The 12,142-nt window shown below is 47.4% G+C and overlaps 2 protein-coding genes across 3 annotated transcripts in view; one reads left to right on the forward strand and one right to left on the reverse strand.

Moving 5' to 3' along the window:
• The window catches only part of LOC149325230 (solute carrier family 41 member 1-like), a 147,376-nt gene that overhangs the window by 27,756 nt on the left and 107,478 nt on the right, over window positions 1-12,142 (forward strand). The gene's annotated exons all lie outside the window — the stretch shown is intronic.
• Window positions 1-12,142, reverse strand: part of LOC149325231 (U8 snoRNA-decapping enzyme-like) — a 71,111-nt gene that overhangs the window by 7,412 nt on the left and 51,557 nt on the right. Inside the window, exon 2 of one of the 2 annotated variants that reach the window (XM_089562853.1) lies at window positions 2,189-2,335. In XM_089562853.1, the coding sequence (XP_089418979.1) occupies window positions 2,189-2,251 (63 nt within the window). In that variant the 5' untranslated portion in view covers window positions 2,252-2,335. Of the gene's footprint in view, window positions 1-2,188; window positions 3,462-12,142 lie in introns of those variants that run through there. The other variant, XM_089562852.1, reaches the window with a different exon arrangement.

Raw genomic sequence — 12,142 nt, forward strand, 5'->3', positions numbered from 1 at the left:
GCTGACATTCTTCAGTCGTGCTCTACGAAACATAAGCTCGCCACCGCCTACCACCCGCAGACGAACGGCCTCACAGAACGCTTCAACCGCACTCTCACCGATATGCTGGCTATGTAATGTACGTTTCTCCGGACCATCGCGACTGGGATACCGCTCTCCCCTATGTGACCTTCGCCTACAACTCCTCCCGCCATGACACTGCCGGTTGCTCCCCTTTTTTATCTTTTGTACGGCCGCGAGCCCCTGCTGCCTCTGGACACGTTGCTTCCCACTTCTACTGCTCCACCGTCTGCATACGCCCACGACGCCATTACTCGCGCTGACCACGCTCGCCAACTCGCACGCTCCCGGCTCCTCGCTTCCCAGACCTCTCAGCAGGAATTCTACAACCGCCGTCACCGTATTGTCTCCTTCTCCCCTGGCTCCCTCGTCTTGCTTTGGTCGCCATCTCGCCGCGTGGGGCTCTCTGAAAAACTTCTGTCCCGCTACATCGGCCCGTACCGTGTCCTGCGCCAAGTCACCGCAGTCACCTACGAGATCGCTCCGGCCTTCCCCGGTGGCACGTCCTCTCAGCATCAGACCGATGTTGTGCACGTTTCTCGCCTCAAACCCTACGTCTTGCAGTCCCCCTCACTACCTTGATGAACACCGAGACGGTGCCTTTCGACCGGGGGGCCATGCAACGGATAATCTCCGTGAAGACGATGTAGAGGAAGTGCTCGGTGTGTGCGCGCTTGCCGCTCTGGGCTAGCTGTGATCTGTACCCTGTGCTCCGGTCGTCCTTGTGCCGACATAGACTTCGGGCCACGTAACAATGTGTGTGTGTGTGTGTGTGTGTGTGTGTGTTTGTGTGTGTGTGTGTGTGTGTGTGTGTGTGTGTGTGTGTGTGTGTGTGTGGTTAGCCATGTCTGAAATCATGAGGGGACATGCACGCTCCACCTGTGTTGGAGAGAGTATTAGCGGTATGATTATCGAGCGAACGCGGCAGTAAAATGTTTCCCGCAGGATATGAGCAGGACAGATTTTAATTTTTTATGAAATGCATGCGTTTTTTATGGCATTTTAAGTTCACCGTATGCCGCAGAGTTCAATGCTTTACATTCTCTTTGGGTACTGTGGGAACGATTGGCGTTCACTGCGCGACAGAACATCGCTGCAAACAACGCAGAGCAGCAAAGACTATCGGCGTATTGGCCTATCGTTTCATATCACCACTGGGCAAAACCAATTGGACTTCCACTGGGTTTTTCTGCGGAAATTTTCGCTAAGAGCATTGTGAACGTAGCAACGTTTGTGACACGCGCCCGCAACTGCAAGCTGAGCGCGATAAGCGCACCACTCAGCGAACCTGCTCGACTACGTCATACAGCGACGTCAATCAGATTTCCACGATTCTTGGCTAGTTTCGTTTTCAAGCGATTGCAGCCGTTTCGCGTGGTTATCGAACAGCTCGCACATACATAGCTCGCGCGACCTGTCGCACCCTCCATGGGTCGCACCGTTAGTTGGCCTGAAGTAAGATTTTACCGAGGACCACGACGACCGAACTCGTAATACTGAAAGGAGCTAGTATATCGCTGTCTGCCCAGCTGAAAAAAGTCGTATGATGCAATAAACTCATACAGTTTCTCTACAAATATCAAGCAATTTTCAGACAAATCGTACAAAATTGTCATACAAATGTCTACATTTCTGCAAAGTCATGCTGTCATCATAGAGATGTCATAGAATATCCTACAAATTGTATGATATTTCTATGATGAAGTCTCTATGAGGTTATTGCATCATACAACTTTATTCAACACGGTGCCTGTGCGAAACTGCATTAAAATAGCATCAGCAGCGGGCCATTACTACTGCTTTCACACGAAGCGCTCGACCTGAACAAAGCGCTGAAAAAATATATCGAAAGGGGATTTTCTGGGCCTGATTACTTCCTCTGTCGGTGCAAATAGCATGGCCACGGCCACGCAGTTTAAATTACTTACTCAAGGCGACTCATCGTACACAAGTTTAGATATTAACTGTACAGCTTACCCAGGATGGGTCGTTATCTTTACGCATAAAAAGAAACAAAACGCGACATTTGGGCACAAGATTCAAAGGATTTCACCGGGAAGAGTGACCCGGTGCACTCGGCGAGAAGCAGCACAAGAACCACGAAAACCGAAACCAGAATCGAGCTCACCAGGATGGTCGCTTTCTGCGGGTAGCGCCGCATAACGAGGGTGTCAGCGGGGGCCCACAGCATGGCATGTGCCGCGTTCCGGTAGCCCGTGGCTAGGGCCTCGGCCAAGGTGCACGCCTCGAAGCCGTTCTGGTTGAGGTTGAGGTCCTGCACGATGCTGAGGTCGAGCGGGTGCTTCTCGGCGCAACTGTCCATCCTTGCGAAGCGCGCGCTCAGGGAACTCGGGTGCGCCGCGCCGGCGGCCGCCTATTTAGCCCCCAAGGATTATTTGACGTGTTCGCAGCGCCGCAGTGCCCGCAGATACAGGCTGACGTGCACCGTGGCGCAAGCGGTGATACTGTTCGTCTCCGTGGCCGGTGAGCACGAGATCTGCGCGATTCGGCTGTGGCTTTCGAACGAGCCTAGTTGTGAAACCACAGGCGCACAGCAGCTGATTGCTTGAAGCACAGAAAATGCCAGTTCGAAACAGAAGTAATTGACAATGGTGATCATATTACGAGCCGGGAAGCTTTATAATATCTTGGACAAAGAAAGAGAAAGTGAACTTAAATGATGTAATACTCGATCGTGGAAAACGAATTCATTAGTGTGCTTGGCGCCATCTATTAGACTCTGTTTCAACTACTCCATAACAAAGCATGGCCTCCAAGATTTGGTTCAAACGCATTGCTCTGATTTATGGTGTGACGATCGAACAACAGATGGCAGAAAAGTCGCGAGCTGGGCGAGGTGGAGACAGTTTGAACCGTTTGAACAGCGCGAAAGGAAGAGGAAGACAGCGACAGACAAAAGCGCGGCCAGAACTAAGGATTTACTGAACAATGAAATATATACAAAGAGACCGAAACACGCAAACTGCCATAAATCATAAATAAGAAACGACGACCATCGGTGCGGGCAACGTGCGCGCTGGCATCTGGATATATAAGTAGCTCGTCTTTGGTTAGAGGGCATTTGTTAGAATCTACGGCAATAATGTTTTTCCTCCTCCTCCTAAAACTCATTAGAAAATACCTACCAGAGAGATCAGATTTCTTTATTATTATATGTGAATCTTCTGCTTCTTCTCGCGTGCCTTGATCCATACGTGCTTGATGAAGATGGAAAGGTTAGCAAAATGGTGCAGGAGCGACAACAGCCACAATGACCTGACGCACCTTTAAGATTTTTATCTCTTTTTACAAATGCCACAACCCAGGCCTGGATTTTGGAAAAGAAATGACCAGGATATATTTATGCGTAGCTACAAAGGTGGTAGTGATATAATGTGACTTTTTATGATTGTTACGCTCGATAAACGACCATAGTCACCGAGAACGATACGTGCGGCTCGATTTTAAACTGACTCTAGAGTATTAATTAATAAATCTGTGTGAGGGTCCAGTACTAACGCGACATATCTCGGTTTAGAGCGGACGAGTGATAGATAAAAAAATATTTTCACAGATTACGACGCCATAGAAATACATTAGGTTTGATTTGGCATGTGGTTCGTTTGCGATAACGAAAATAAAATGCCTATTCCAAATTGGTTTTGAGGCGACAGTAACATCAAGGTACTTATGCGAATTTACTGATGTTAACAGGCTTTATTACGTGTGTCTGGAATAGGTCGAAATTCCCCGGTGCGAAAGGCGCATACCTCTACATTTAGTCATATGTTGAGTGTGATATTCCATGCAAAGCAACAATGGAAAACACCATGAAGGGCAGCTAGAAGCATAGTTAGATAGTTAGTAAATTTTGCTGACCGGTATATGACACAATCATCTGCAAAAAGTTCGATGATAATTTCAGGTTACGCAAATATTGAAGTAGATGGGAAATAAAAAAGGACCAAGCACGTGTTCTGTAGTTAAGAAGAACTTCTTGTTGGGCGAGTTGGTGCATGCTGCTGTAGGTACTGTCGTAGGCACGTGCGCGCACTGCCTATAAAGCGGCACTGAATCGAATAAACACCAGTTGATAGTTTGAGCTCTTTCAGTCTCCCTCGTGTTTTTCCTGTGTGTGGCTTTTGTGCGCAATTCGTACCAACAACGTGTTCTGTAGGGACATCTGAAGTTGCATCAACTGATGGGTCCATTACAGCATTCAGTTCATTTTAGTACACTTAGCTTACTCGGCTTTTAAAGACCCAGACAACTCCAAACGTCCTGAGGACGTCCTCATATGATCAGAAGTTCTGTAACCCGAACAGGACATTCTGAGCACCTTTTGAATGCATAGATGGCTAATTGTCCTCACTGGAGGATGTCCCCATTTTGTACTTGGCCGGACGGCTGGAGGGTGAAAATTCCTTAGATGCCCTACAGTCGTCCTGTCCTGTCGCAAGATAGTACTGTGGAACCGAACTGAGATACAGCCAGATTCATCTCTCGTACTCTGTTCTGATTAATTAAAAACTGCAGGTTTATTAAACGATATGTGTGTACAATAGTGACCTGATGAAGGAAACAGTTGTGACATCAAAAATTATATGCCTTGAGGAGATATCTCAAGGTGCTTTTGCTTTTACATGCGTTCTTATGCATCGCATGCTTCTTATGGGGTTGGACTGTTTAGATTTTTGGGCCACTCACCTTTTCCATTCAGGCAACAAAATTCAACTCCAGATAACTACTGTCTGCGGCCCTTGGTAAACCCGTTCTTTTTGCTTATTCTGGTTACCTTCGCTTACATTTGCTTTGGATACGGCACTCCCACGAAAAAAAGGTCTTGATCGTGCAGTAGTACTGAAGACGTCCCCAAACACGATCCTCAAGACATCCTGAGTATAAGCAACGGATGGACGAATAAATCCCTGTTGGACTGCTTGAGGACCAGTTAGAGACTACCTGCCCGGACATTCTGAGGTCATGTTCAGGAAGCCTTTCTGTTGTCTGCGAAAGGAGCATTTGAGACACTTCATCGAAAGCACGAACAAAATCTAAATATGTGCCATAAATTTGGAACCCACTGTCAAATTAATAATGGATATCATTTGCGAATGCCCGTATAGTGTTTCACATGAACAAATTTTCCTAAAATCAAATTGAAAAGGTGAGAAAAATGACGTAACCCAGACAACACCCAACGTCCTGAGGACATCCTCAAATGGTCAGAACGTCCTCATTCCGAACAGGAAGTTCGAGAACCTTTTGAGTGCATCAATGGCTAAATATCCTCACGAGGATATGTCCTCAGTTTGTACTTTGCTGGACTAGAAGCTGAAAATTCCTCAACTGTCCTACAATCATCCTATCGCAAGACAATACTGTGGAATTCAACTCAACGTTTTTAGATAAGGGCAGTTGGAAAACAGCCGCGGCGGGCCAGGGAGCGGCGCGTACCAACGCGATCGCATCCTAGGCGGTGGCGCTGCGATCACTTTAGGATTAGGGCTTTATTTAGGATGGACGCATCGTCTGCTACTCGGAGGAGCGCAGCAGACGGCGGCTCGCGTGCGTACAAAAACGTATTTAAGGAATACAGACGTAGTTTTCGCCTTGGTCTCTTTTGTATTAATGAAACAATACGGTTTAGTAGCATTTATAATCATAAATTAGCCGGGCACGTTAAAGACGCGTCGGCAATCGGCTTCTTGTCTCGTTGTGACTTCCTAACACAATCTGGCGGGCTAGTTGGTGGGAATCCATACGATTTCAGCAGCGCGAACACGGTTGGAAGGTCCGCCTTCTGTCTTTTCCTAACCGTGTTCGCGCTGCTGAAATCGTATGTGTGACTTCCTAGCTGTGCAATATTTCAGGGAGCCGATATAGTGAGGGAATGCTGTGCTCCGTCATGGAAACTTAAAAGCTCGTTGTTCGGGCTTCTTTAATTGTATCTGCATGCATGCCGGGGCAAGCTGGTTTCGTTAGCCTCCTAGAAGCCGGTTTTGGAGTCTTCTAAGCGTCAGATTTCGTATCTGACAAGGTGATCTTATGAAGTAAATGGTAGTTTGCACCCAGGCGCCGAGGCTGCGACAATGAATAGGTGCTTCAATTACTTTTGAGAATATTAATTGCTCAATCTTTGATCACTCAATCACGCAATCTATTAATAAGGTGCTTTGTTTTTCTGCAGTTGGTGCAGCAATGTGGGCATTATGGGGCCCGCACTTCGCGAAATTTAGTGATTTCGCTGCGTCTTCAGCCATGACGAAGTGGACCTGCAAACTACTTTGCACAGCCGCATATTACCCAAGTGAAGAATTTTGTCAAACTACGAGTGCGCAAGCTGCACGTTGTGTTTCTTCGATTTCAGCACGTGGAACCACGGAAAGGAGAGCTTTCAGTTTCGGCCGAGATATACACCCAAAAGCTCAACTGCGAGCATCCTTCCCCCTCGGTGTATCAGCGATAGTTGACCAGTTATGGACTTATGGCTGCCGCACCCGGCGCAGACGATGCAAGGCGCGAGCGAGAGTCATAGAGTTTCTTACTATTACCTAGAAGGGTGGCGCCCCGTCTGTGGGAGTTTGCATGGAGCCCCCTCGGGACCACTTCAGCCACCATGGGCGCTCAAAGCATCATGGGCCGGTGAGCTACCGACTGCAGAACTTCAACTTTTGGCCAAAAAATAATGCAAAAATAAACGCTGTTCGATAATCAAGTATGTCCTAACATTCAATATCCTGTTTAATGATTGCAACAAACGAGCAGAAAAGCATGTAAATGCAAAGATTGCCCAAAATAAGAGATGTCTCGTTATCCTACAGTCCAAGTATTGAACACTACAAAAACTAATATTTCCTGCTTAACAGGTGCACTTTTTAAAAGGAAATAGGTCTTGAAAAAAAATTTGTTGCTTAAACACTTTAACAGGCTTTTTAATGGCATTTCGAAAAAAAGAAACCTTTTATAGGCGTCCTGTGTTGTTGCGGCTTCGTTACTATGGCTTTTGCACATCGCGTTCGCGCCAAAGTCGTCTGCGCAAACACGAACAGCGTTTTCGGAATGAAACATCCTAGTAGTGACACTCCGTGTCCTCGAAAACTTACGACTGTCCCGCACCAAGTAGCTCACCGGCCCATGATGCTTTGAGCGTCCATGGTGGCTGAAGTGCAGCGTCGCCAGCTTTCCCTCTAGGTAATAGGAAACAATTCTATGGCCAGCGTAGAGCAGTTATGCAGCAAACTGACCATGTGAACAAGCGCAGCCAATGGACGTTATACAATGAAAGTGGTACTGACAGAACCCTAGAGATGGCGCTCACGTCTCTTTGAGGTTAGGGCGGCGACGGAACTGGGCCGCACTGGGCCGCACTCATCATCATCATCATCAGCCTTACTACGCCCACTACAGGGCAAAGGCCTCCCCCATGTCTCTCCAAATAATTAACCCTGTCCTGTGCACAGTTGCGGGCACCGTATCCCCGCAAACGTCTTAATCTCTTCCGCCCACCTAACTTTCTGCCTACCCCTGCTACGCTTGCATTCTCTTGGAATCCACTCCGTTACGCTCAAGGACCAGTTTTACAACTGCCCTTCTCTAAAAACGTTCATTCAACTGCGATCAAACTAGCTTTATCTCCCACACTAGGCTGCCACTACTTAAACACTGCACTTTTATTAAACGATGTATGCTGTCAGTCGCTGGTCGCCTTGATCGATCACGCCCGTTCCAACTGAACACGTTTATTGAAGGCATTTCTCGGATACATGATCTCAATCACATGACGGTCGGAGTCGCTCTCCTCCTGCTCCCCTCTTTCTCCGCCGCCCTCTCTCCAGTCCCGTCTCCGTTTTCACCCGGCCGCTCAGGTCACGCGCGCGCGCCGATCCAGGTGGCCGTGGTTCTCACCTTCTATAGAGCTCTCGTGATATCGCCTAGCTGGCGCTAGGCGTCCGGAGATAGTGGGAGACTCGAATGCTTACAATGCACAAGCAGTCTTTCTTGGTGCGTTCACATCACTAACATCTTATCAGTGGCGTAGAAAGAAATTTTGTCCGGGGGGGGGGGGCTCATGTTGCAGCGCGGTCTCCTCATAGAATTTGTGGAGGGTTCAAACGCAAGAATAATAACTGCTCTGCCATTGAGAATGCCATTCTCTATTAGATAACTCTACGCACTGTCTAGACAAAGGAAATATGTATTTCTAAAAATAAAAGAATGCACTTGGATGTCTTAAAAATCGTGGCAGACATAACTGTTACCAATACTTCCATGTTTTGGAGTATTTAATAATTAAAGAAAATATCACACGAAGTCAAGAACTATATCATTCCGAAACCAGCAAAGCAGTGCATGCTGCTGATATGAAAAACGTAAAGGCCATGAAATGAGCAAGTAGAGGACAAATATCTCAATGAATCTTTGTTGTTCAAGAGTATTTACATTTTTGTACATATGCAACGGCCAGGGAAAAATCTCAATGACGCTGTCCTTCGTTCCAGTGTACTGGGCAGCAGCAGCTGTCACTGGTCATGTATTGTGAGTAATTGCACGAAATTGTGGTCGCAACAGCGAGCACGTGTATGAGCGAGTTCCGCAAAATATGCAAAAATATGCAAATTACAAGAATAATAAATAAATTGAAGTTCCTAATTTGAAAATCTAAACCACGACTTTTGAAATCTCAGAGTAGCTTTCGCGTCAAAAGTTTACGGGAACTTTACACCCATTAAGTTTCGGAATTGAACTGCGTGGCTCCGTAGACTCCGCGGCCGCCGCGAGATGCCGCGGCGAGCCCGCCTGCCATCGATAGGACCTTGAGAGTTAGTGCTAGGTTGGGTGTCTTCGCGTTATGTGACTCCAGGTGCAAGGGCGTTGCCACGAAATCCAACCTGAGATAGCAATGTTTGCGCCAAAATGGCTTTCCTAGTCTGAAAAAGACATGGTAGGAGACAAAATCCAGAATGACTTCCGGCTGCGGTGGTTGTTTTGGTCAGCGGTGCGTGACAGTTCGAAAAATTTCGGGGGGTGCTACGCCCCTACATCTTATCAATCATCAACAGGTCTCTATGATTCATGAAACGTCATCTTCGCCACGCAACCCAACACGCGAGACATCTGGCGCGTAAAACACTCCTCAGACCCAAACTTCAGCACGTCAGTCCCATCTGGAACCCACCTCAGATATACCAGATGTTTCAGGGAACCCCGTCGCCAATTTTTAAAAACAGGGCTTTTGATTTGAAGAGAAGCTTTTTGCGGAGTAGTAATACCGGTGTTGGCGGACGTAAAAAAACAAACAAACAAACAAACAAACAAACAAACAAACAAACAAACAAACAAACAGACGAATCATGGTAACTAGTAAAGTGATTGACTAAATTATAATATAGTTAACTTTTTAACTATTACAGATAGGCGGCTTATTGCAATTGTAGATTTGTAGCCGGCCGTTAGTAATAGCCTTACCAGTATTTAGAATTTCGGAAAGGCGATTACCCTTGCCACTGCGCTTCAGCAGAAATGGTCCACTTTTCGGGCCGTTCGAAAACAGCGCGCCAGCGGGAAGCGCAAAGCGACGTCGATCAAATGGCGACTCTCCGTGGCGATGTGCCACGGGGCAATCCCTGCCCGCACCCGCGCTGCTGTGCTCTACGCGCCTCGGCCCTTCACTGCTCCAAGGCGAGCGGGACAGCGGTTGTCCCCTGCGTTTGTTCCGTGACTCACTATGCTCTCTTCCTGTCTCAGCGTTACGTCCATAATTTTCCTTTCCATATCTCGTTGCATTCTCTCCTGCTTATTTTCAAGGATTTTCATTTGCCCCTACGTTTGCACCCCATAGGTGAGCGCTGGCCTGATTTAATTGTTCTTTATTTTCTACTTGAAGAGATACTACAGTCGGATACAACTTAAGAAGGCAGCGGCTTTTCCCCGTCAAAGGATCCGCTTCCATCCAATGGCGTCGGCCAATTCTCATGACCCTGGTAGGGTGACAATGCAGGGAGCGGTGCCACAATGAAAAGAGAGGTCTATCCGCGACTATGGAGGGAGGGGACTACCATCTTTTCTCTACCACTCCCTGCTTTGTGACACTAGCATGGCCATGGGAATCGGCTGACGCCATTGGCTGGAAGGGGTTCCTTTGACAGGGAAAAGCCGCTGCCTTCTTTAGTTGTATCCGACTATAGTAAGTTGCTACTCGTGATTTCAGATAACCTGCCAGATGCACTCCACGCCGCTCTTATGCTACCAGTCATTTCACTTTCACTCTGACAAATAAACACCTTTACTGCGTTAGCAGTATTAGTGTCACACGGCTGGAATGGTGGCGTCTGTCTGTAGTCACCAAGGATGAAGCCACAACCCTCCGGAGGCACCACTCCCACAGCCATCTCGCCACCCCGCCCACCTTCACCCTGCAACCCTGCAGTGGCAGCCCCCACAACAGCCAACCCTCCGCCCACTAAAACCCCACGCAGCTGCGGGATGAAAAAACAGTAGACGATCAGCGCGATTGATACGGCTGACTATACAGACGGACAGATTTTTCTAACACGGGGGTTCTAATGCTAATGCATAGAACCCCCTAATGCATAATGCGGTTTTATGCTAATGCATAAAACCGCCACCGAAATCGAGTTCAAAGACGCTATGGGAAAGAAAACTGCCCACCAATAGCATCACTCACCCGCCGCCACCTTCGACCTGCCCCTCCACCCCACTTCTACCCTCCAGAAACCTCACCCACCTACATCCCCTCACCCTCCAGAGAAGTCTGTCTCCCGTGTGAAGCCTCGGCTTGAAATAAAAGCGTTCATTCAGTGACTGGACCAAGGATGACAGGGATCACACCATACGTACGCATAAGTTTTTTACCGAATCTGAAAAGTCAATACGAGGGCAAGAACAGTTTGCATTCTGAGAAGTGTGCAGATAAAGTTAGTTGGAAAGTTTGATCTTGTTCAGTGGGATACTAAAAGAAGTAAGCACTGTTCTAGAATAAGTAGCGCCGATCAAATTCCCGTCCAACCTGACCATCAAAATGAAAAAAAAAAACAGTTACACAAGACGAGGGACAAGAAGAGTGTACACGCCACAACGACTGGACTATCAACTGAAGTTTATGAGAAAACACACAGCCCGAGCAAGGCCAGCAGGGCATGCGCAAGAGCATCATCACAAATCACTGAGCATAAGAGACGAGAGAAAAGAAATGTCGTCTGTGCAAGAAATCTCGTTTTTTACAATGTACTAACTGGCCCGCATTTCAACCCTTCTGCTGACCGTCAACTTTAGGACGTTGTTTGAAGCATTGCAAGTGTTTTCGAGGAAGGGATATCAGTAACTGTAAGAGCAACGACGTGTGCATATTGAAGTAGTTTACAAGTGGCTTGCGCACGACACGTGTCTTTTACGTACTCATTAAGAAGCAGCACAGACAGTATGGAATCTCGTGGAACATCAGGCTTGGGATGAACACGGGACCTATGGATGTTTGAAATGGAGGCCAGCTGACAACGATCTGTGAGAACATTACGCGACAATCGAAAGAAAGGACCGTAAAAACTAGAGTTTTTAGAGCAAAAGAACGTGGCATATCTTGTGAAATAATTTTTTTACACCTGAAAAAGTGAACTTACAAGATTTATTTCAATCGGAGAAAATAATAACAACAACAACAGTGACTGGCCATCACGTTCAGCATCGCGCAGCGCAGCCAACGTCGTTCGCGGGTGAATGACGCTCGCTATGGGGTGTTCGAAAAATAGACGAGAAAGAGGAGCCTGTTATTTTTGTTCCCCTCGTTTATACGCCATCTGCGATGCTGTGCGCTTGAGAATTGACTGCATTCCTTCGTGAAAAACAGCTGTCACGGGGCGCACGTTATTACGCAGCCACATTTAGTTTGCTCGCAGGAATGATAAGCGCATAAGCGAAGGTTATAGCAGACAGGTGGCCGAGGACCTGCAATAGAGGAACGCGACCAGTGGTAAGAACAGCTGCTTTATATAACTTCGGTTATTGAGGGTGTCCCAACAAGGGGTGCGGGGGGCTTCCATCGTACGTGGCACTCAAATTACTT

This window comes from Amblyomma mixtum, chromosome 10, assembly GCF_055824585.1.
Source record: "Amblyomma mixtum isolate Tamu chromosome 10, ASM5582458v1, whole genome shotgun sequence".
Classification (NCBI taxonomy): Eukaryota; Metazoa; Arthropoda; class Arachnida; order Ixodida; family Ixodidae; genus Amblyomma; species Amblyomma mixtum.